At 41.0% G+C, this 24,621-nt stretch overlaps 1 protein-coding gene across 1 annotated transcript in view; it reads right to left on the minus strand.

Annotated features, from left to right (window-relative positions):
* hydin (HYDIN axonemal central pair apparatus protein) overlaps nucleotides 1-22,680 on the minus strand; it is a 73,321-nt gene extending 50,641 nt beyond the window's left edge. The window contains 30 exon segments of the mRNA XM_088997454.1: nucleotides 449-576; nucleotides 808-938; nucleotides 1,467-1,594; nucleotides 1,785-1,858; nucleotides 1,983-2,157; nucleotides 2,250-2,441; nucleotides 2,730-2,939; nucleotides 4,106-4,193; nucleotides 4,443-4,663; nucleotides 5,012-5,104; nucleotides 7,185-7,328; nucleotides 7,425-7,568; nucleotides 9,599-9,860; nucleotides 9,953-10,191; nucleotides 10,298-10,456; nucleotides 10,533-10,697; nucleotides 11,467-11,602; nucleotides 12,026-12,126; nucleotides 14,193-14,434; nucleotides 15,389-15,456; nucleotides 15,663-15,886; nucleotides 15,968-16,086; nucleotides 16,503-16,602; nucleotides 16,960-17,092; nucleotides 17,268-17,457; nucleotides 18,233-18,357; nucleotides 19,801-20,000; nucleotides 21,107-21,241; nucleotides 21,443-21,562; nucleotides 22,579-22,680. Of these exon segments, the coding sequence (XP_088853580.1) occupies nucleotides 449-576; nucleotides 808-938; nucleotides 1,467-1,594; nucleotides 1,785-1,858; nucleotides 1,983-2,157; nucleotides 2,250-2,441; nucleotides 2,730-2,939; nucleotides 4,106-4,193; nucleotides 4,443-4,663; nucleotides 5,012-5,104; nucleotides 7,185-7,328; nucleotides 7,425-7,568; nucleotides 9,599-9,860; nucleotides 9,953-10,191; nucleotides 10,298-10,456; nucleotides 10,533-10,697; nucleotides 11,467-11,602; nucleotides 12,026-12,126; nucleotides 14,193-14,434; nucleotides 15,389-15,456; nucleotides 15,663-15,886; nucleotides 15,968-16,086; nucleotides 16,503-16,602; nucleotides 16,960-17,092; nucleotides 17,268-17,457; nucleotides 18,233-18,357; nucleotides 19,801-20,000; nucleotides 21,107-21,241; nucleotides 21,443-21,562; nucleotides 22,579-22,680 (4,548 nt within the window).
* Between the last annotated feature and the right edge of the window lie 1,941 nt (nucleotides 22,681-24,621).

The following is a 24,621-nucleotide window of genomic DNA, read 5'->3' on the forward strand; positions in this document are numbered from 1 at the left end:
GACAGGAGAAGACTAACAGATAGCTAGTTCATTTCACACAGAAGCATTTTTCAGCCTGCAGAATTGGCACTATTTCATCCAGTCGCCTTCCCTGCAATTTGCTGAGAGTAAATCTGAAGAGCATGAGAAGGCTGACAAGAGGCAGAACCAAGCACGAATACATTAATGGGGAATCCGGTTCGCCTGAGAGAAATGTCTTCTCATTTCCGTGGAGAATCTCAAAACAGACATCCGACGAAAAAAACAAACAAACAAACAAACAAAAAACAAAACAAAAAAACACACAGAATGGCTCGACTTCTACAAGGTGCTTACTTCCTAAAAGAAAGCTCGCTATCACCACCAGTGAAAGATATGGAACCAAAACTTTCACTAAAAGATGCAGCCAGATAAATTTCCATACCATTTACATTTTTGGAACAGATGAATCTAAAGGAGTGACGAATACCTGAATTGGAATGAGAGCAGTTCTAATCCCCAATGCCAGGCTACCCTTTTGGGGATCAAATTCAACGGTGAAAGATTCTTTCTCACCACAGGAAAGGTTCCTTACGCTACCAAATTCCACTTTGAAACCTTAAAGGACCCAGCACATGAACACATCACTTTAATCGCATGTGGCACCAATTATGAAATGATAAGAAAGCAGTAAAGCATTTTTTGACTTTATACAGCAGAACATAGTTATCATGCAATATTCAAACTCTAACCAACAGGGGTTCTTTTTGATTGCGTAGCATTTACGTATCAAATCTTACCGAAAAAAAGCACATTAATGCTTATATTAAATATGCAAATGAATTTTACCTGCAATGACTTTGGAGTTGGCATGGAAGGACACAGGTAATCGCCCATTATTGGTAATATTAACAGTTTGTTTGAGGACTTGTCTCGGAACAACATAACCAAAATCCAGAACATACTCTGGGAGGAGGAACCTGGGGTACAAAAAGGAAACAGAAAAGTTGTATATTGTTAAAATGTGTTTCAAACCTCTCAGGGATGCCAGTGAGGCTCACTGGGCCAACCCTTCAACACTCCTGATCGAAATGTCCAGGGGTAGAAAAAAAAACTGTTCGCATTTAAGTCGATTTGCTAAAGCACGGTTTTCTCATGAAACCTCGATAGATCAGTTGGTAAAGCATCAGACTTTTAACCTGAAGTTCCAGGTTTCGAGTCCCTGTCTGGGTCTTATTATGCAAATTTCCTAACTGTGGGACGACTAAAGGCATTCTGATACATCCTTCTGATACTACAGTAAAGTCTCGTTATATCGATATAGGTTATATCGATAGTACTGCTTATTACGATACTATTTCTATGAACGCAAGGAGAAAATTACATGCGCGCAGGGTCGGATATATCGATAGTCCCGGTTATATCGATATTTTTTCGGACTCCCGAGAATATCGATATAACGAGACTTTACTGTATGTGTAGCTGTATGTCCGCATTCTAATACATACTTGCTGAGTTTGTTCCATTTTTTGGTGGAACCCTGGGAGTTCCTCAGCTCCAGAAGGCTTTTGCTGACAGTCAAGGCATTTTCTGTGACCAGCATTTTCTCTATTTCCAAAAGAAGCAATTGTTCGTACTAAAGGAAGACAAATGAGCTCAAAGTCAATCTGTAGATGCAATACATAGTTGCTGTGTACAAGACACATAATAAGTAGCAATTAAAATACTCAATCAATCGAAACAAATTCTTTTAATATAACCTAATTAAACTCTTAAAAGAACAGAAGATTTGAAAGCCAAACATCTCATTTATTTTCAGGACTTACATCCAAGACACTGGTACCTTCCATTTTAACTACTTTCCTGGCCTGGTCAAACACATCACTGTAACACTCCTTAGCTGCAAAGAAATTAATGGATTATTGGGAAAAGTCTACAGTTCCATTTATGTACTGTATTCCAATCAATTATCTCACTGCCTCACATAATGTTAATTTCTGTGTCTTGCATTGGTCTATATTTACCGAGGCTTCGGGGCAAATTCAGGGAGATCTTTGGGAACACTCCCTCGCCTGTGAGTGTGATGATCTGTGGTGGTAAATGAGCCACATCCAGTTGAAAATGCTTTTCAAACCTCTCAGGTATGCCAGGCAGGTATAACACACGTAAACAATGGTACGAGTCAGCTTCAACGTAACCCTGCCATACAAAACATTGAGTTGCAAAAAATAAATAAAATAAAAATGGCTTTATATTAAAGGACTGCATTCCTGGTCTGAACTACAGCTCACCGTCGCTGGGATGACCTTTGGTTGACCAGGTCGGATTTCCTCGTTCTGCTCATCCTCAATTTCCAGCATGGTATCTTGCTTCTTCTGTTCCACTGTTGTGTTCTTGTCAAGAGGCTTTTCAGTGGTGAATTTAAAACCAACCTTTCCAGTATTCCTCAGAGTTACGGTTGACTCTCCAATCTGATCAAAACGCTGGAATAAAAAAAAAAACAAAGGAAAAAAAAAAACGTCTTAAATACTCCATTTTTTGTTTGTTTTCATTTTTTAAGTATAACAAAGTATATTATGGAGAAAACAACGCTCGTATAATTTATATCATTTAGCAAATGTGACCGAGAACAGCACGTTTGCACTCAACTGAATCATGCTTGGAAATTTCAGTGTTGATTGGGAAAACTTATGTCAGTACCGAAGTGTCAATTCTGAGGCAAAAGGATTCAGGCCAGCCATGCAGACTGATATATTAAAAGACAGTCAAACCTGCAGGCCAAAGTCAATGGTAGTTGAATCCAGACTGAAGCTGATCTCTGACGCTTCCCCTCTGAGTTCAATATTATATATCGGTCCATGTTCTACTTGGCACTGTGCGATCACTTCTCGGGTAACAAAGTCCTGGCCGTGAAAGATGAACGTGACCAACTGCTGCTCGCCGGGTTTCAGATGCCCATGCATTGGCAAGACATCAAAGATCTACAGAAAGAATATCAATATAAGTTATATCCTCCTTCTATTGTCACATTATATTTTTTTCTTTTTTTTCATTCTCTCATTGCATTTCTGGGATTTAATATTGGGTCACACAATCCTGGATTCACTTTGCGTGTTCTTCCTGTGCTTGAGCGGGTTTCTACTGGTACATTCAATTGGGGTGGGTTTCTCCTCGTGCACTTCCCAAAAAGATGCACACATTTTCATCTGGTGTAAATTTGTGTTTGAATGATTGTCTTTCTGTGCCCGCATTCAACTTGCCCAAAGACAGCTGGGACAGACTCGAACTCACCCTTGAAACGTGAAAATGGATGGTTGAAGAATACTGTATTATAACCCATTCCAGAAAATGAGACATAGGAGACACAGTGGATGACTGGTTCGTTAGTATATCCGCCTCAGAGCGCAGAGGTTGTCAGTTTGAATTTGGGCCTTTCGACGTGGAGATGTTCTCCGCATGGCAGCGTGGGTTTTGTTCAGGTTGCTCTCACATTTCAAAAACATGCTTGGTAGACAAATTGAGGCATCTAAACTATCCTTAGGTGTGTTTGAGCCAAATGGAAAATGTGGTTAAATTATATATTTACTGTAACTATTTGTTCACCATCAAATAATTGGATTTAAAATGTTTGTAAACTGTTTATCTTGTATGTAATGTTTTATTTTATTGTTTTACTTTGTCAATTTATTTTGAATGTTAAGGTATATGGGCTCCATTAGTTGTCCTGTCTATATTCTGTCAAAAAGCCAGGTTGAAGTGAGCAGCACTACGAAGACAGTAGTGCTTGAAGGACCAACATTTCTGAGCGCATTGAAAACTTGTTTCGTGTTCCATGTCACCAAGGTCACCAAGTGTAAATGTCGATGTTTTTTTCCGGGGCCGGGGGTCAACCACAATGGCTTTGTGCTTTTGTTATAGTCGTCGAGAACCTTCATGTCCTGCTGACGTAGTGACAAAAAATGTTACATTGCCACTACGAGTGTGATTGTGAGTGTGAATGATTCTTTGTTTCTGTGTGCCCTGTGATTGGTTGTCAGTCAGCTACGGGCCTCATAAAGCTGAGCGGTTCAGATGATGGATGGATAATAATTCATACTCTGCACAAAGAGCTTGTCATAATCACACATAATCACAAATTGAAGCATACCTCCTGCACACACACCGAGCATTCTGAGTCACCCAGGTCCTGGATAATACCTTCATCTCTGAGAGCAGGGACAGAGACGTCAGAAGACCTTTTGAGGAAGAAATATTGTATTATTACTTATTACTTAATTTATAACAGAGTTCAAGCATGATACTGTCAACCGCGCAGTTGTACAGGTGATCCCGTGACTGTAATGTGTCCTTGAGTGTTTTGAAAGGCGCCTAGAATTAAAATGTATTATTATTTCATGAATTGTTATTCATGTATTTATTTTTATAATTTGGTTGAAACACACTTCATTAGCGATGTTGACCATCAATGTCTCATGTTACTATACCTGATGACACAATGCGTATGATCCATCAAACAGGCCCAGTGGTAAAATACCGGTAGTGGGGAACAGTTTGTCATGGTGACTTCCTGGTGATTTTCTGTGGAGTTGAGGACGCTGCCAAAATCCACTATGGTGGAGGAAAAATGCAGGTTGGGATAATGGACTTCAGCATGCATTTCCACCTTGTCTTGTTGTGGGTGTCCTTTGTAGCAAATGTTGAGGGTCTGCAAAACATGTACCAAAAAAGAATAAATACATACACAGAGACACACACACACAGATACGCCCGCGCGCGCAGATGCGCTTAGACATGCAGACACACACACACACACAAGCACATACACGTGCACTTTTTTCATATTTCCATCAAGTATGAAAGATTACAGCATGTATATAGTGATTTCATGATGATTAACAACACGGAGGTTATTGGCAAATATACCCATTAATGTTCCCTATGATGCAAGATGTGTCAAAAATGTGTGCCAATTATAAAACAATTCATTTTAATGTAATGCGATATGCAACCTGGGGAAAAGTTACTTTTACAACAACAAAAAAAGCAGCGTTACCTCATCCACCACTTGTGACAGCTGGCCATGGAAGCAAGTTGGATCAAAACATATCCACAAGTGAGTTTCTTCCCCTTGAACTAATGTCATGCTCTGAAAGAAAAGATTCTTCAGCAATCTCATGATTGATGCAGTAGAAAGATATTCATCAATCGTCTTCATTTTTACAATGCTCATTTAGGACATAGTTTTGCACTTACACGTGGCTTCTGCGGCCTTCAATTATAGTTCACATGGTTTCTGCAGCACAATCAAAAACACACTTCTTTGGCAACTAAAATTACTTCCTGACTCCCTTCAACAGCCAATTATCTTCTGTCTTCCGAACCGCTTTACCCTTACGAGTGTCACGTGGAATTCTGAAGCCTATCCCATCTGTCTTCTGGGACACCCTGAATTGGTAGCCAGCCAATCGCAGGGCACACAGAGAAAAAACACCACCCGCTGAAACGCTCAAACCTAGGGACACTTTGGAGTGTTCAATCAGCCTGCCATGCACGTTTTTGGAATGTAGGAGGAAACCGGAACACCTAGATAAATCCCACGCAAGCGCACGGAGAACATACACATTCAACACAGGGAGGCCGTAGAGAGGATTGAGCCCACGATCTCTGCACTGTGAGATAAATGTGCTAACCATTGATCCACTGGTTCGCTCCAACCAAATGAAACAACCAAATGAAATTTAAAGGACAACCAACGTCACTTTTTTGTTTTTTAACTGACACCAATAAAAATGACAAAGCTGCGAATTGGGCATTTTCAGTCCCGCCCCCAGTTCGTGACATCACGCCTAGACGTCTTGCATTGCTAGTGAATCAAAACAATGGCTTCAGATTCGGAGAATATGCTTTCTTGTTACACATCCATTTATGAATATGATTCAAATAGTTCTGAAGAGGAAAGCATACACGTTTGCAATCTCTCATCTCATCATTAGGGTCGCGGGGGTTGCTGGAGCCTATCTCAGCTGTCTTCGGGCACGAGGCGGGGGACACCCTGAATTGGTTGCCAGCCAATCGCAGGGCACACAAAGACATACAACAGTCACTCTCACACTCACACCTAGGGACGATTTGGAGTGGTCAATCTGCCTGCCATGCATGTTTTTTTGGAGTGTGGGAGGAAACCGGAGGTCCCGGAGAAAACCCACGCGGGTCCGGGGAGAACATGCAAACTCCACACAGGGAGGCCGGACCGGGACGCGAACCGGCGACCTCTGCACTGTGAAGCCGGTGTGCTAACCACTCAGCTACCGGGCCGCCCCATGTTTGCAATCGATTAAATAATTTATTTGTGCCATTTTGAGGCCATATTGAGGGAAAATCTCTCACCCAAAAAAAAGAGGCACAAAATGGTGACCTCCTGTGGCCACCTCCGTTTCCACAGGCTGATAAATTCCTTATATGGCGCTCGAACGCCCTCTTCTGGCCTTCTGGCGACTTTGGGTGCAACACGAGGTCCCCAGACCAAACAAGTACAGCAAAATACATTGACGTGATGGAAGGACCGCTACAATGCGTCTTTTTTACGGTCAAAGGCGGTCCTTTAATGACGTCACGTACAGACTTGTCACCAACTCAAAAACAAGACTTCCTGAATATTCAGCGCAAGTCTTAAAATGTAAAATATAGCTATATGCGGTGGAATCTTTGTAATATACACTCAGTAGAAGTCATTTGAAGTCATTTTACAAATTATGGACACAACTTGTCCGGAGACGTCGGTTGCCCTTTAAGTCATCCTAACATGAAATAGTATCCTCAAACATAAAATGAGAATAATATCACACACAATTGCAAATAACAACATGTTTCGATGAAAGCACGAGACTATTGAATAAAATACTGAGATCAACCCTTGCTTTCATTTGCTGCAGAAATAAATAATGTCCGGCAATGAAAATGAAATGAATGAAATTCTGCTATCAGGGGTTTCCTTGATGAAATTCAAGTGTTGAAGCACTCTGTTCTATTCAACTATGTGAAGCAGTGCATGTGCAGCGGAAAGTAATTCCAAAATTGGACGGTGTAATCGATAAAATACAATCTCATCCAGCCAGCTATGTTGTTTTGTCATTCCAAGACATCACATTGTTACACATTGTAACAGGGGTGACAATTAAAGAGAAAAAATAAAAAATAAAAGAACATTAGGAGATGTGATGACTTACTTTCATGTTTGCCGTACTCTGTACTCTTTGGACCTCACACAGGGAGAATGGAGTAGCAAGTGAGAGCTCCATGGATAGAGAAAGAGATGACACATTTTTTAAAACCAGCTCCTCATAGAGTTGGGTAAGATCTTCTCCCGGGAGCTGATGGACACATACATAAATAGGTATCATGGTTTGGAAATGATTACAAAGTTACGAGGTGAAAAAAAGTATGATGATCACAAATCTTTTATCAACCTTTTCGATGTAGAAATTGAGTTTCTGTGAGGACATGCTGAGTATGGGGGTCACAAACTGGCACGTCACCTCCACTGAAAATATATGCTCCTTAATCCCCTGATGACCCACAATGCCACAGCAGACGAGAGACTCTCTGACAACCTGAGTGGGCAAGTAAAACTTTTTTGAATAAAAGCAATGCATGCTCTAATCAGAATCAGAAAACCTTAATTTGTCCCACAATAGGGAAATTTTCAGTCCACAGCAGCAATTTGAAAGGGGGTGGTGGGGGGGGGGTTGAAAGATAGAAAAACAAGATATTCTAAGTCATAGTAAAATAAAAATGTCAACTGTACACTGTAAATGTGCAAAACCATTTAATAAAAAAACAGTACATAGTGCAAGTATGAAGAAAGGCATGTTGATATATGCGGCTGTATTGCATCAACCCATATTTACAGTACAAGTGTCCATTTTTTTGTTTGTGTTTTTTTTTTCACATGTGATTATTGAGAATTGCGATGCCTGACATCAGTCAGTGGGAACGAGCGGCGGTACCTCTCCTTCTTGCACCGCTTCTGCTTCTTACAGTTACTGAATATTAAAATAATATTCAATAACTTTGCTCAATTTTTGAGAAACATTCCAAAACAATACTATTTGACTACAGCGATGAAAAGGTTTCTTCAGCCGTCATCTGTACTTGTTTGAAGGTGTCAGACGTTTCGTTTCTTATCCAAGATGCTTCTTTTGCGAACTAATGTCTTACTGGTAGTAATCACCCACCCTATATATACATCCCTACTGTCCAGACATGCCGGTGCCGGACACTGCTATGATAGGTCCCTGCTCTCAGGTTGGGGGCAGCAGAGGACTAATCCCTGCAGCTCCATTGATAGCTTCTATTTTCCTGACTGACGATTGGCCTTATTGCCCAATTGGCCTTGGTATCACCTCATCAGCATGACTAATCCTATGTTGCCTAAACAGTCTATTGTACGAACGATCCAAATTGAACCTCACAACACCATTACGGTTAAGGGAAGGATTTTGCTGTTTTATGAAAATTGGTTCTTTTACTCCCCTTTCAAGCCATCTATTTTCTCACAGAACATATCCCAATATCGCAGGGATAATACTAGTGGGCCTCAGTCAGCAGTACATATGCATCTAAAAGATAGAAACCACTCATTTGACAACAATGAGGTTAAAATCTTCGCGAAAGAAAATAGATGGTTTGAAAGGGGAGTAAAAGAAGCTATTTTCATCAAATCTGCAAAATCCTTCCCTTAACCGTAATGGTGGGGTGAGGTTCAATTTGGATCGTTCGTACAATAGACAACATAGGATTAGTCATGCTCAGGTGAGACCGCCCCCTTGTTCGTGACATTACACCAGGACGTCTTGCCTTACTCTACAATCAAAACAATGGCTTCAGAATCAGAGAAGATGCTTTCTTGTTACTGTCCAGTCATGAATATGATTGAAATAGTTCTGAAGAGGAAAGCATAAATGTTTGCAATGGATTGAAGAAGTCCTCCTGTATCAATTTGATCCGTCAGGACTCCAATGTAGCGTCCCAGAAAATGCACAAGATGGCGTCCAAGCTCTGTTGGAAATGGGCTGATTTGTCTGCCGGGAATTTGTGTCAACTAGTATCAAATAGTAGTGTTGGTGCAACACACGATGATTCACCATCACGTTTTCCTTCTAATTTCGCCATCAACACGGATCAAAACGAAGTTTTCAGACGAAAGAAAGTACCCAAAATGCATTGTGTGTCGCTTTCTCGGTCAGGGGCGTTCCAGACGATGCCAGACGTGACGTGACGTCTGGCATCGTCATCAACTCGAAAACAAGACTTCCTGAATATTCAGCACGAGTCTTAAAACGTAAAATATAGCTAAATGTCGTGGAATCTTTGTAAAATATGCTCAGTAGAAGTCATTTGAAGTGATTTTACAAATTATGGACACAACTCGAAGGCGTCGGTTGTCCTTTAAATGTACGAATATGCTCACACACTAGTCCAAATCGATGCATCCCAAATTTTGTGTGGGAATGTCCCGCATGCTTTACGGACTGTTCACACCCAAGGGAGATAAATGAGACCAGAGGTCTTTTAGGCCGCTTACAGTGGTCGACAGAATTGACAGCATACACATCATCTTAGTACAGTTCTGCTATATCACCTTGGGGTAGTCTGAAGAGCCCTTCAGTGCCATGTCAACCGAGCCACCCGGGAAAAGTTCCATACGCGTCGGGCTGATGCTGAATACTGGTCTGTCTTCAGTTGACAATGCCCACGACCCAGTGGTAACGGAATCCCTCTTTTTTCCAGCTGTGATGGAGGGCAGAAAAGTCCGACCAGATGAGCACTCGATCTTCCAATAAAGTCGGTGTACTCGTTGGCCATAGTTGGTAACCTTGAAGTGGAAGTCACATGATCCATGGCTTCGGACATACATAAAAAAGCAAAGATATTTTAAGACATGACAATATGTGATATGACTTCATGTTTTCTTAGTTTAATCAATTTGTACTACCTGAAGTGTATGCCAAGGTCGAGATTTGGAAATAAGGGTTTGTCACTGACAATTGTGGTGCCTGTGCCCGTTGCAGAAAGGGCAACGGTGAGGGTTTGACCATTTTGGATGGAAATCTCCAGTTTGTCTTGAAATGAAAGTGTGTCTTTTAGATTCGCCACAACCTTCAGCTCCAATTGGCCTTGCGGTGGCACTTGTCCTTGGCTGGGTTCAACCTGCCATGGGGACTTTCCTTGGGTCTATTGAAATAGAAACAATTAATTCTGAATGTTATATTTATTGCTCTTTTTTTCTGTGATGCCAATGACATTTATTTCAAGGCTCATCTGATTTGAGTATTTGTACCATGCATGTTGTGAACCATGCTGGAATGGGTGACTGGTTGGACAGAGGAATAGTTTTAGTAACATCTGTCAGAACAGGTATTTTGCCAAACTCCAGATGCTGACTCTGACACTGAAGGTGAATTATTGGACCACGCCCTGTGCATGACAAGACAACCTCCTGGAGGAAACAAGCAAACAATGAATTAAGACAACTATGGCGAGTAGAAGGAAATATAACCCGAGGGTACATTTACCAGTGGTGGGTGAATGCTGCCAAACAGAGCAATGTAAAGAGTGTGATGCGTCGTGCCAACATTCTTCACGAGTAGGGAAACAGGAAGATCTGCTGAGCTGTGAGGAGGAATCACACCCCTGGATGAAGTACTCCCAAATATTACCGAAGGGCTCTCCTCATATTCCTAAACATGGGGAAATTATGGACACACTTATTCTGTATCATGTACATGTAGCTTCTGTATACAGTACCTATATGTGTGTATCCCATCACACTGAATGCTGTCATACAATATCAAATACAGTACAAAAAATTGTGATTATAGCTGAGTACAATGGATCCTATTAAACTCCCGTTCTTGTTCTTTCCAGGAAACCAACATTATGAAATGGCAAATTAGAGTGTTTCTGAAGCAAGAAACAAGAAATTAAAAGTTTAGCAGTCTTGACTCTCGGCAATAACGGTCCTCTATTTCAGGCGTGTCAAACTCAGGTCTTGAAACTGTTCATTTGAATCAAGTGTGTTGCAACAGGGCGACTTGAGACGTGTTCACATGGGAAACATTTGCATTGGTGCTGCACCAATGTATTTTGTTGCAGTACATTTTAAACCGATGTAAATGTTGCGGAGCCTTCATAGTCTAAAGGTGTTTACTTAAAAGAAGCGTGTCAACCCCTGTGCAGCCCTGCTTGCATTCACATGGTAGTACAGTAGTATATGCGGCTGTGCAATGCGATAATAATAAGGAAATAAAACATGTAGGACAGAGGCCCTCCAGGACCCGAGTTTGACTTTTTGTTGTTAAACAAAGAACAAAAATATTTAAAGCGCATTCACGCACGCACGCATGCACACGCACACGCTATGAAAAAATTTCCACATGAACATGAAAAACAGTAATTCCATTGTATAAACCCCAGTCATCAATTTTATAGCAAAGGTACACTGTTTACCTGTTCCAGCATGCCATAGCACACAGGCAGAGCACTTTGGTTCGTTAGGCGTACTTTCTTTTCATATGGATGATTGAGGAAGCACTTTTGAAAGTCTACCACCGGGGTCTCCACCATGATCTCTGGAACAATACATCTTTCCAAAGAGCAGAGGGGTAATGAAGAAAAAACAGGTTGAGGCTCACTTGCTGATTGCAAAATTAATAGGGACACTCTGAATGATGGACCACTGATTTTTTTTTTATTGCTAGCATAGTCGTTCCTTGGGATATAAGTGCCTTGACTTGAGTTGTTTGAGGTACAAACATTCACTCAACATCTTGATGCATGACAAAAATGGAGCTGCAGGTGTACTTGAGAACTCTACCACTAGGTAGCAGCAGCATGCCTCAAAACATCCAGTGGGTTCCATGCAGTGGAAGGACAATATTACAAGCAGAGGTTTTCGCCTCAACCTCTCCAATGTGCCCCACGACTAAAATTTTATTTTTTTTACTTTGCTTTGCCGGTCGAACTTTAGTCGACTGGGTTCAGCGTGTTTACTACAGTTCTGTCTTACCTTGCAATAATGGGGAGAGCCATCATCTCTTTTCCAACACCCTCAACATCTATTACCAGAGCCACCTTGTAATGTTTGACTGTATTGGAGCACAGTGACACCTGTTGAGACAATGTACAAACACAAACTATGAAGAAAACGATATGGACAAAAGTGTGAATGAATCAAGACATAGATTTGGCTGTCTTCACCCCAAAAAATTTAAAAAAACATAAAAAATAAACATAAAAAAAATTAAATATGCCATCACTTATTTTAACTGTTTACTTCAATAAAAAAATAAATATGATCAAAATAATTATTTCATGAGTTTATTTTACAAATAATTTTGTTAAAACACACATGAAAAGCAATGTCTGATTTTCATTTGTTAATTTTTATAACAGTTTTATTGCCGTCGATGAGAAGGTTTCTTCAGCCGTCATCTGTACAATTTTGAAGGTTTCGGACGTTTCGCCTCCTATCCAAGAGGCTTCGTCAGCCTAAAGTATGACTGGTCGTATCGGCCCTATTTATATATCCCGAATGTCCAGGCATGGCGGCGCCGGACACAGCTATCATAAGTCCCTACTCTCAGGTTGGGGGGAGCAGAGGACCCCTCCCTGTGGCCCCACTGATTGTTCCTACATTCCTGACTAACGACTAGCCTATTTCCCCCACTCCCACCGGTATCACCTCATCAGCATTACGAATTTTGCCTAACCTGTTTTGCCTAAGCAGGCTATTGTAAAAACAGAAGTCTTTAGGAAGGCTACGCACACTGACCAATACTTACTTTTTGACTCTAACCACCCGTTACAACACAAACTAGGAGTTATCAGAACCCTCCAGCATAGGGCTAAACTAATACCAACTAGCATTGAAGGTAGAGAAAAGGAGTCAAAACATATCAGGAGAGCACTCACTAACTGTAGATACCCTCAGTGATCATTTAACAAATGTCAGAAAGAAAGAATAGGGAATGAAACCAATAATTCTCAAGATACAGAAAGGAGAGGAGTAGCAGTACCTTACATTGCAGGAGTTTCTGAAAAATTACAGAGTCCTTTGGCAACATAAAATTCCAACTTATTTCAAACCGATAAACACGTTAAGGCAAAAATTAGTGCATCCAAAAGATAGGCTACCAAATGAAAAACAAAGTAATGTAGTTTATTCCATACATTGTAAGAATGAAAATTGTAAAGAGCAGTACATTGGGGAGACTCAACAAATTCTCAAAAAAAAGACTTTATCAACATTGCAGGGATAATACAAGTGGGCCTCAATCGGCAGTACATTTGCACCTAAAAGCTAGCAACCACTCATTTGACGACAATGAGGTTAAAATCTTAGCGAAAGAACATAGATGGTTTGAAAGGGGGGTAAAAGAAGCGATTCTTATAAAACAACAAAATCCTTCATTAAACCGGTCTGGTGGGGTGAGGTTCAATTTGGATCGTTCATACAATAGCCTGCTGAGGTGATACCGGTGGGAGTGGGGGAAATAGGCCAGTCGTTAGTCAGGAATGTAGGAACAATCAGTGGGGACACAGGGAGGGGTCCTCTGCTCCCCCCAACCTGAGAGTAGGGACCTATCATATCTGTGTCCGGCGCCGCCATGCCTGGACATTCGGGATATATAAATAGGGCCGATACGACCAGTCAGACTTTAGTTCGCTGACAAAGCCTCTTGGATAGGAGGCGAAACGTCCGAAACCTTCAAAATTGTACAGATGACGGCTGAAGAAACCTTCTCATCGATGGACCACTCCTGTACGACTGAGAGCTTACACAGACATTTTTATTGCCGCATTTATCAAATACATTTTCTGTGACAACTGTGGCGTTTTCGATGGCCAACAAAAGGGTGGCGGCAACAGTCTAGTCCATGTGTGTAAAAGGAATAAAAATGATTTTTTTTTCCATTCAATAATGAAATCACTTACTAATGCAAAATTATTTTGCAGACAAAATGAGGTAAAGAGCAATAAATAAACTGGAAGTTCTGATATTACACATCTTTCGCCAAAAATGCCTTTAAAAATTGAAGATGTAGTCTTAGCAAATGTCAATTAAAATGAATCATATTTTGTTTTTGATACTTTAACATGATGATAGAGTCTGGCAAATAAAGAGAGTAAATCAAGATAATGAAACCTTAATACAATTTAATTGTCCACTGTACCTTGATGCTGACATCTGCCATGGCCCGCACATAACCCACAGCAGGACTGACGGTGAACTCAACTGGCATGGTATTTATGTCATGAGCAGTACTTCCTTGCCAGTTGTACCGACACAACTCACAGACTTGCTGATCACTGGTCACACTGGGAGAGCCCATTCCGTCTCCCACAACGCGGAGGGAAAAGCTCATTGGAACAAAAGAAGTGTTTACAAGGGAACACATTTCTGTTTGTGGGAAACCTGCCCAAAAAAAAAAAAACAAAAAAAACATCAATAAACAAATGAATGAATACAGCTCCTGTGTTTTGCTTTTCTACTTTCATTTCTTTCATAACTTTGCTGCTGTGAAATGTAAATTTCTCCACTGCGAGACTAATAAAGGCAAATCCAATCCAAATCCAATAAATAAATAAATAAATAAATAAATAAATAAATAAATAAATAAATAAAATAAATAAATAAATAAATAAATGTATAAATAAATAAATAAATAAATAAATAAATACATAAATACATACATACATAAATACTTACATACGTATATATGTACGTACGTACATACATACATCCTACATACATACATACATACATACATACATACATACATACATACATACATACATACATACATACAGAGACATACATACATACATACATACATACATACATACATACATACATACATACGTACGTACGTACATGCATAAATAAACATGAAGCTGCGAAAATAGGCAGGCCAAAAACAGAGAAGGTGGGGTTATACCCCCAGTGCCTCCATTGTTCCTGTGCCTCTACTGTTTGTCTATTAGCCTTGTTGAACTTCGTAGCTCCATGCACAGTTGCCATGGTCATAAAAGCTTGATTCTGCAGTGAGAGGTCAATCACTTAAAAACAGTCAATAGTTGTTTTTCACATTGAAGAAGGGGTGCCCTTTCACAGCCTCACTCACGCTGTACTTGCGTTGCACACAGTGCTGCAAGAGGGCACACTGCCACATCAAAATGGGCTTATTTGAGAAAGTCTCAAAACAGAACTTGAAAATTGGACCAAAATTCCTGATTCGTGGTGTAATTTGGCAAGATCATGTCACAGATGTGATTTCATTTTTTTATGACACTTAAAAAATGTATTCCTGTAACTGTGGGGGAAAAAATGTGTCCTTCAACATGGAATATCTTGTTGAGATAGACTAACCGAAGGAAATATCTCCAAAATTGAGTTCTGAAACACTGAAGTTAAATGTGGGCCCAATAACACAGCCCCTGAAACAGAAAACACAATTATAGGTCATCAAATCATATAAATATGTGAAAAAAATAGCAATAACAAAAGTTTGAAAATCAGAGTTGTGATGCTCCAAAGGTGGACAATCAAACGACGTACTTTAACTACAATATTAAAATCATTTTCACTATCAAAGTCATTATGTCTTTGTGACCGTGAGAAAGGTACTTCATTCTAAGTTTACCTGAAGATAAGAATAAGTGGTTGAGGCTGCCCAGTGACAGTTAGCAGTAAGCCCTCAGAGAAATATCCCAAAATGTTACTGTGGAAAGTCACTTTAACCACATGGCCAGCCCCAGCGCAAACGAGGCCTTTTTTGGGAGTGAAGGAGAAAAATTGACCAAAAGTGGTTTTAGGGCTTGAAAAGTCAAAAGGGGCATCAATCAGCCCATTGTTTGACAGCTGCACCTGCACAAATCCAAAAGAGATTATGACATTTACTTGAAATGCATTCACAAATTGGTCGATATTTTTCTCGTCAAGTCTTACCTCGTAAGAGACAGTGTGGCCTATGAATATGTTTTTCATTTCCATTAGGTTACAGTTGATCTGCATTGCAGGTCCCAAACCCTCACCCGTGACGATCAGAGGGATGCGAGATTTTTGGCCTAAAAGTACAAAGTAACAAGTATAGGGATGTATTTTCAGCACAAACCACCCAAATGAGTCAGAGTAAAGCAAACAACACGTGGGGTTTCTTTTTACTTGCATTGTATGTAACACAATTTCACTTAGAAATACAGTACACGAGACTAAGCGGAGGGCAGATTTAAATTCCTTCACCCAAGAAAAATAAATTTAATCAATGGGCTTTAATATCACAATTAAGTCAAATTATAAAAGGTATTGCTATGTGTATGGCAACTGCAAAGTAAGTATATATCATGTCATACAATTGTGTATCCCCATATGAAGCAGAATGGTATTTCAATCTCCCATAATGGTCAACATTCCAAGTTAAACCAGTAGTCCGATAAAGATGAGCTGTCATTTCATTTGTAGTGACTTCCAGGCAAGCACTTACCTGTGACATCACAATATATGGTTTCTTGGTATAGTTTGGCTTCATCGGGTTTGAAGACAACAGTGAAACGTGCTGTGGTATTCGGCCATATTTCTCCCAACTGTGCAATGTTAAAGAAATGGGAGAAATGACACTTTAGAATCAAGGCAAAAAAGGCAGATGTGACTTTTTTTTTTTTTTTTTTTTTTTTTTTTATGAAGACTGAAGGTATTAAAAACGACCCAAGGCTGACTACTTGAGGTTACTTTAGAAGTACTATATACCCTACCGTGACATTAAGAAGTCCCAACACCTACATTATTTGGATGCAACCATTTTCTTGTGTATTTATAATTTTACAATTCTTGTCTTCATCATTAAAAATGCATCACAATGTCTTTTTGAGACCCATATTTTCAAAAGTGATGGGATAATTTAAAAAAAACAACATTTTAGTAAGAAGAAGTCCCAAACACACTGCTGGTTCAACTGTTATGCACCCTCTTGAGAGAGTGAGGAGGCCCGGCCGATGATCAACTGTGGGGTGAGACTGGCGAGGAACAAGCAAATGTGAAGCCACATTCTGCTGCAACTCAGGTACTGCACAATCCCTGGAGTTGTAGGACAAGGGAAGGCAAAACAAAGAGTCACAACAAGCAACAGAGAGAGAATTTGCCTGAAAAGTAACTGCTTTCTATAAATTTGCATGACTGTGAAGATATGCTTTGTGGATTCAATTTTTTTTATTGTGGAAGTGCATGAAAATCAGAAGCAAAATAGACTCACTGGTTCTCTTCCGATTGGCTTGCCCATGTTGTCCAGCAGTATTTAAGAGTGGTATCACTATTATTGGTGAGTGACACCGTATGTGTGTTGGACAATGATATGTAGGTCTTTTCCAAAGTAAGGAGTTCAGGGATAAGCTTGAGCTTCAGCTCCACACAGGAACCATGGAGGCTGATGTGCACATCTTCACCTAAGTAAAGGAAAAGGATTGGAATGAATTAGCCTTTACTGTATTTGTCTAGCAGTATAGAACCTTTCATTTCAGGAAAGGAAAGGAAGAAGTAGAAAAACAAAATACAGGAGCTGCTTTAAAGGCAGCCACTCTCACCGCGCCATCTTTAAGTCAAAACAACAAAAACAAACAAAATAAATATATTGTATTGTAATGTATTGTAAATAATGTGAAACAACGCAAATGACACAGGCATTCAATCTTGAGCACTTTCTGCACCATATTTGTTGTATAAAGCAGTTCTAGATGAAATACTGAAAACCGAGGTAAACACCCGACGTGGCAACACAACAATAGCCAATGAAAATAAATAAAGAGTTTAAAAACGTTCAAGACGGCGCCGCGAGAGTGGCTGCCTTTCCAGCAGCTCCTGTATTTTGCTTTTGTACTTTCATTTCTTTCATAACTTTGCTGCTGTGAAATGTAAATTTCTCCACCGCGAGACTAATAAAGGCAAATCCAATCCAATCCAATCCAATCCAAAAAATACACAAGGGGTTTTGGTCTCACTTTTGCCACCATAGGATAAAAACAAAAGTACATAACACTGCCATGAGTCTGCTAAGTTCTAATTATATTTTGAAGCACTTTAAAGTTCAAATGAATTACATAGGCCAGTGAGATGTTCTTTTTCTTCCACAAAAACATGAATGTGCAATATACTTGAATTGACAAAAACCCCAGATAATCTTACACAGCTTACGTTATTTAATATGAATTCCACATATTGTACCAGTATCATAGTGGAGCAACAGATCCTGACGGTGGTCTCCTGCAGTCATTGGGTTGAAAGCCACGGTGATTTGCATGCTCTCGCCAATATCAAGAGTCCCAGAGAAGGGTGTGACCGAAAAGGGACTGAAATAGAAATACAGCAAAATCACATGCGGCTAACTTTTGCATTACCTGACATGTTTACACTTCAACTTATCTCGAGGTGTGCATGGGCAGAAAGGTAGCAATAACACAGCAATATGCGAGCATAATTTCAGATGCCAAAATCCTTTTAGGCTAACCATCAATGTACATCATGACATTTTAGCTCTGCAATTGGTGCAATTAATGCAGTGATAAAAAACAATAGGTAAGTTTAAATGATTTGAAAAAAAGTAAAAATTATATTAATTTAGTCATCAATCAAAATATTTTGCTTAGTTCCCATAAAACAGGTTTGTCCTTTACAATAGGGTCTTTTTAGGTTTGCTGAAATCAACGTCAAGGTGTGGTGCTATACATGGATGAGCCACTGCCTGCCTCCTATTGGATGTGCAATACAAGTATAGAATTAGCTTGGTATAATCACGGTGGCTGAGGGAAGATCGGAATGTCAAGAAATGTGTTATTTTTTGTACTTATCCAAATAAGGTGAAAGTGGTAGCCTGCACCCTGAAGAAAAATGTCATTGCAATTCTAATTCAACTTTGGGCTGCTAAATTGACTTTACAGGTCTGAATAGAAATGTTTCTACTGATTGTTGCATTTTTTATTTCCATCCATCCATTATCCGTACCGCTTATATTACTCGTTAGGGTCGCGCTGGGTGCTGGAGCCTATCCCAGCCGTCTTTGGGCACTAGCCGGGGAACACCCTGAATTAGTTGGCAGCCAATCGCAGGACATACAGAGACAAATAACATCTGCGCTCACACTCACACTTCGGGACAATTTGGAGTGTTCAATCAGCCTGCCATGGATGTTTTTGAAATGTCGGAGGAAACCGGCGGACCCAGAGCAAATCCACGCCGGCCAGGGGAGAACACGCAAACTCGACACAAGGAGGCTGGACGGGGTCTTGAACTCACGACATCTACACTGTGAACCGGCATGCTAACCACTTGTCTACCGGGCCACCGTTATTTTTTAGTTATTTATACCGTATTTTCCTGTGTATAAGGCGCACTGGAGTATAAGGTGCACCCCCAATGAATGGTGTAATTTCAAACTTTTGCCATATAAGGTGTACCTTAAATGAATGAAAAATGTTTTCCAAATATAATATATAAATAGATAAAATATTTCCAAATATAAGGCACACCACATTATAAGGTGCTACAGTAGAGGCTGGGGTACACACTACTTCTACAGGGGGAAATTGAGTCAGATGCTGACAGTAGTTACGAGACCAGTTGTGGCTCAATATTACTTCACATAGAAGATACACCTGTGTATGAGGCGCAGGGTCATTTTTTGAAGAAAATAAAAGCTTTTGGGTGCGCCTTATACACCGGAAAATACAGTATATATTTTTCAGATATCAAATTTTCGGTGTGGATCACAATTTAAATATCAATTCAGTCGTCACCTCTGTGTCTGTAATTTGAAGATGGCTATACGGTCACCAAGATTGCGTACAAGCTGAGTCCTCTGAGTGGAGGCTTTCACAAGGCATTCGGGCAAATGTAACTCATCGCGGAAGTTCAAACTGGCTCTTGGGCCAATAGCACGGATGGGCACCTCAAAGTGCTCCCGCTCTGTCACAAACAATAGAGTATGGTGGTAGTCCTGTCAAGAAAAGTTAAGAACGCATTGTTAGAAAGTAGCAATGATGTGAAATCAGACACACACTGACTGATTTCTGATCTGTTACCAGTGCAGATTATGATTTGAAATCATATTGGAATGACATGAGTTGGCTGAGGTCCACAAATTATTTGTTGATTATGAAGGTGAACAATATCCGCAGCGGCTCCCCTCTCCCGGCAAATTGGAGTTTTCATGTTTATGTTTGTTAAGGAATTATAAGTGCCTTGCATGCTGGGTCTGAGAGGACAGTAATTTCATCTGTGCTGTATGTCATGCATATTAGCATATTTGACAATAAAGCTGACTTTGACTTTGACTTTGATATGCAGTGTAAACAAATATGACTGTTTTTTTACAATTGGAAATTTACCCACTGTGGGACTAGTAATAGCTTTCTGATTCTGACGTTTGAAGCAGTCTTGTTGGAGAATAGGCAAACCCTTTCGTATCATGTTTGAAAGGTCATTTTGTTACATGCTTGATTGATCTTGAACTTGTGTGTTCATACAGCTTGTAACAGTTGGAACACAGAGAATCAGAGGTCAATATGAGGTGAATAGACTCCGATTTGCCTGTCAACTGACAACTTGGCAAGGAAGATTTAACTTGGGGCGAAAGAGAGTACTTGGTACGGACCTTCATGAAAAGAGATCACTCGCCTGGTTACCGATCTACCAGTTCATCGAAAGCCCACTCATTGAAGTCTAAGTTTCTGTTGTTTTATGGATGTTGGAGCGTGTACCAGGGGAATGCCTTGGCCTTTCGGGGTCCCCTAAGGGTGACCCATTGGAGCCATCTAGGGGCATGGTGTGGCGCAGGGTGGCTTCATAGAAACTCCTGCTGGCACTCAAAGGCAATCTATACTGTATGTTTAACTCTTCGAGTGAACATCACTGACAGTACTTTATATTAACAGAATGTAAATACAGAGGGTTGTGTCAGGAAGGGCATCCGACGTAAAAGCTTAGCCAAGACAGACAATCCGAATCAAAACTCTGAAGATGGAGGACAATGATTTACTGTGGTGACCCCTCAAGGGAAAAGCCGAAAGGAAAAGAAGAAGATCTACGTGAAAGTGAAGGTACCTTGTTTTCCTGTGGGGTGAAGCGGACTGTAAAGCCCACCGACAGTCCTGCCGCAACTCTAGTTTTTGCCTCCTTTGGACCTTCAACGTGGAAATAAGCAGACTCCTGATGCTCCAGCTTGACATGCCGTGAAATCTTCAAAAGAAGCAAGCACAAATTGTCAAAGGCATGATGAAAATAGGCATCATCAAACAAACAGATTGAAACATTCAAGCATTATTGATATTATTTTTTGACAGGCCAAAACAAACAAACAGAAAACAAATATTTTTGCTTTCGTGCTGCTTTGTTGGAACGAAATGCTACATTATAGGATCCGCTCAGTTAAGTACACACCTTGTCATTGTTGAAAAGCTGCAGAGGTAGCTTGTAAGACTGTGCAGGAGTAAAGTTCTGGAAAACTAACTCAGGAGGGTGAGGCTGAAAAAGAGACTGATCCATAGCCACTAGGGGCATCTGCAAAAACACAAGTACAGTAAATACGTACATATTTTTTAAATGTGGACAACGACACAATGAGCAGGACTATTTGTTCACATTCAGCTCAACATCTTCAAAAGTAATCCCCCGAAAAATATACCCTCGGCAGAGTATATCTCATCTCATCTCATTTTCCGTACCGCTTATTCCTCATTAGGGTCACGGGGGTTGCTGGAGCCTATCTCAGCTGTCTTCGGGCACGAGGCGGGGGACACCCTGAATTGGTTGCCAGCCAATCTCAGGGCACACAAAGACATACAACAGTCACTCTCACACTCACACCTCGGGCCAATTTGGAGTGGTCAATCTGCCTGCCATGCATGTTTTTGGAGTGTGGGAGGAAACCGGAGGACCGGGAGAAAACCCACGCGGGTCCGGGGAGAACATGCAAACTCCACACAGGGAGGCCGGACCGGGACGCGAACCGGCGACCTCTGCACTGTGAAGCCGGTGTGCTAACCACTCGACTACCGGGCCGCCCCCAGAGTATATCCATTCTCTAATTATCGATCAATCTATCCCAATTGAATTTAGACATGAGAATGGGTAGTAGGGGTACATTGTGGACTCATTTGCGTGTAATCATAGAATAACTGAATTTTGTACTCGACGCATGGTCACAATATCTTCAAGTCAACGATCTTTTACGACATCAAATGTTTTCTCAGTTATCATTAGTCTTGATATTATACAATAAAAAAAACAGATGACTCTAAAATGTATGTTTGCATATGTGATAAGCGTCCAAAGGTCTGAATGTCCTGATCACAAATAATTGGGTGTGTGTCATACTTTTTTCATTCCCCTTCCCCCAAAATTGGATGACAAAGCCGAGAACCTGTTGTCATCAGATTCTAAATTCCAGACCATCAACAGAGTTTGCCCGAAAAGGCAGTTGATGTGTGCATTAGTGATTAAAATATCACAACTGTCCATCAGTTAATTGAAAAGAGTAGTGTGTCTTTTTTTAGTTCATTAACAAGTCACATTACATTTTGATGGTCTGCCGTGCTTGGGCCAAGTACTTCAGAGAATCGAGGAGGCCGCATTTCATTGACCCCTTTTGTAAGGCGTGGTTTTCTCGACTGCAACATCTTATGTGTGTCAACATCAGGCGACACCTGCAGTGGAAGTACAAACAGTATGAAGATAATATCATCCATCCATTTTCCAGACTGCTTGATCCTCAGTAGGGTCACGGGGGGGGGGGGGGGGGTGCTGGAGCCTATCCCAGCCGTCTTCTTCGGGCACAAGGCCAAGGACACCCTGAATTGGTTGCCAGCCAATCACAGAGCACAGGGAGAAAAACAACCATCCGCACTCACACTCACATTCACACCAAGGGACAATTTACAGTTCAATCGGCCTGTCATGAATGTTTCTGGGATGTGGGAGGAAACCGCAGGGGCCTGGGAAGACATGCAAACTCCACAGAGGCACTGTGGGACTAGTAATAGCTTTCTGATTCTGACGTTGCATTTGAAGCAGTCTTGTTGGAGAATAGGCAAACCCTTTCGTATCATGTTTGAAAGGTCATTTTGTTACATGCTTGATTGATCTTGAACTTGTGTGTTCATACAGCTTGTAACAGTTGGAACACAGAGAATCAGAGGTCAATATGAGGTGAATAGACTCCGATTTGCCTGTCAACTGACAACTTGGCAAGGAAGATTTAACTTGGGGCGAAAGAGAGTACTTGGTACGGACCTTCATGAAAAGAGATCACTCGCCTGGTTACCGATCTACCAGTTCATCGAAAGCCCACTCATTGAAGTCTAAGTTTCTGTTGTTTTATGGATGTTGGAGCGTGTACCAGGGGAATGCCTTGGCCTTTCGGGGTCCCCTAAGGGTGACCCATTGGAGCCATCTAGGGGCATGGTGTGGCGCAGGGTGGCTTCATAGAAACTCCTGCTGGCACTCAAAGGCAATCTATACTGTATGTTTAACTCTTCGAGTGAACATCACTGACAGTACTTTATATTAACAGAATGTAAATACAGAGGGTTGTGTCAGGAAGGGCATCCGACGTAAAAGCTTAGCCAAGACAGACAATCCGAATCAAAACTCTGAAGATGGAGGACAATGATTTACTGTGGTGACCCCTCAAGGGAAAAGCCGAAAGGAAAAGAAGAAGATCTACGTGAAAGTGAAGGTACCTTGTTTTCCTGTGGGGTGAAGCGGACTGTAAAGCCCACCGACAGTCCTGCCGCAACTCTAGTTTTTGCCTCCTTTGGACCTTCAACGTGGAAATAAGCAGACTCCTGATGCTCCAGCTTGACATGCCGTGAAATCTTCAAAAGAAGCAAGCACAAATTGTCAAAGGCATGATGAAAATAGGCATCATCAAACAAACAGATTGAAACATTCAAGCATTATTGATATTATTTTTTGACAGGCCAAAACAAACAAACAGAAAACAAATGTTTTTGCTTTCGTGCTGCTTTGTTGGAACGAAATGCTACATTATAGGATCCGCTCAGTTAAGTACACACCTTGTCATTGTTGAAAAGCTGCAGAGGTAGCTTGTAAGACTGTGCAGGAGTAAAGTTCTGGAAAACTAACTCAGGAGGGTGAGGCTGAAAAAGAGACTGATCCATAGCCACTAGGGGCATCTGCAAAAACACAAGTACAGTAAATACGTACATATTTTTTTAATGTGGACAACGACACAATGAGCAGGACTATTTGTTCACATTCAGCTCAACATCTTCAAAAGTAATCCCCCGAAAAATATACCCTCTGCAGAGTATATCTCATCTCATCTCATTTTCCGTACCGCTTATTCCTCATTAGGGTCGCGGGGGTTGCTGGAGCCTATCTCAGCTGTCTTCGGGCACGAGGCGGGGGACACCCTGAATTGGTTGCCAGCCAATCTCAGGGCACACAAAGACATACAACAGTCACTCTCACACTCACACCTCGGGCCAATTTGGAGTGGTCAATCTGCCTGCCTTGCATGTTTTTGGAGTGTGGGGGGAAACCGGAGGACCCGGAGAAAACCCACGCGGGTCCGGGGAGAACATCCAAACTCCACA

Source organism: Hippocampus bargibanti, linkage group LG05, assembly GCF_051943395.1.
Source record: "Hippocampus bargibanti isolate YZ-2025 linkage group LG05, ASM5194339v1, whole genome shotgun sequence".
NCBI lineage: Eukaryota > Metazoa > Chordata > Actinopteri > Syngnathiformes > Syngnathidae > Hippocampus > Hippocampus bargibanti.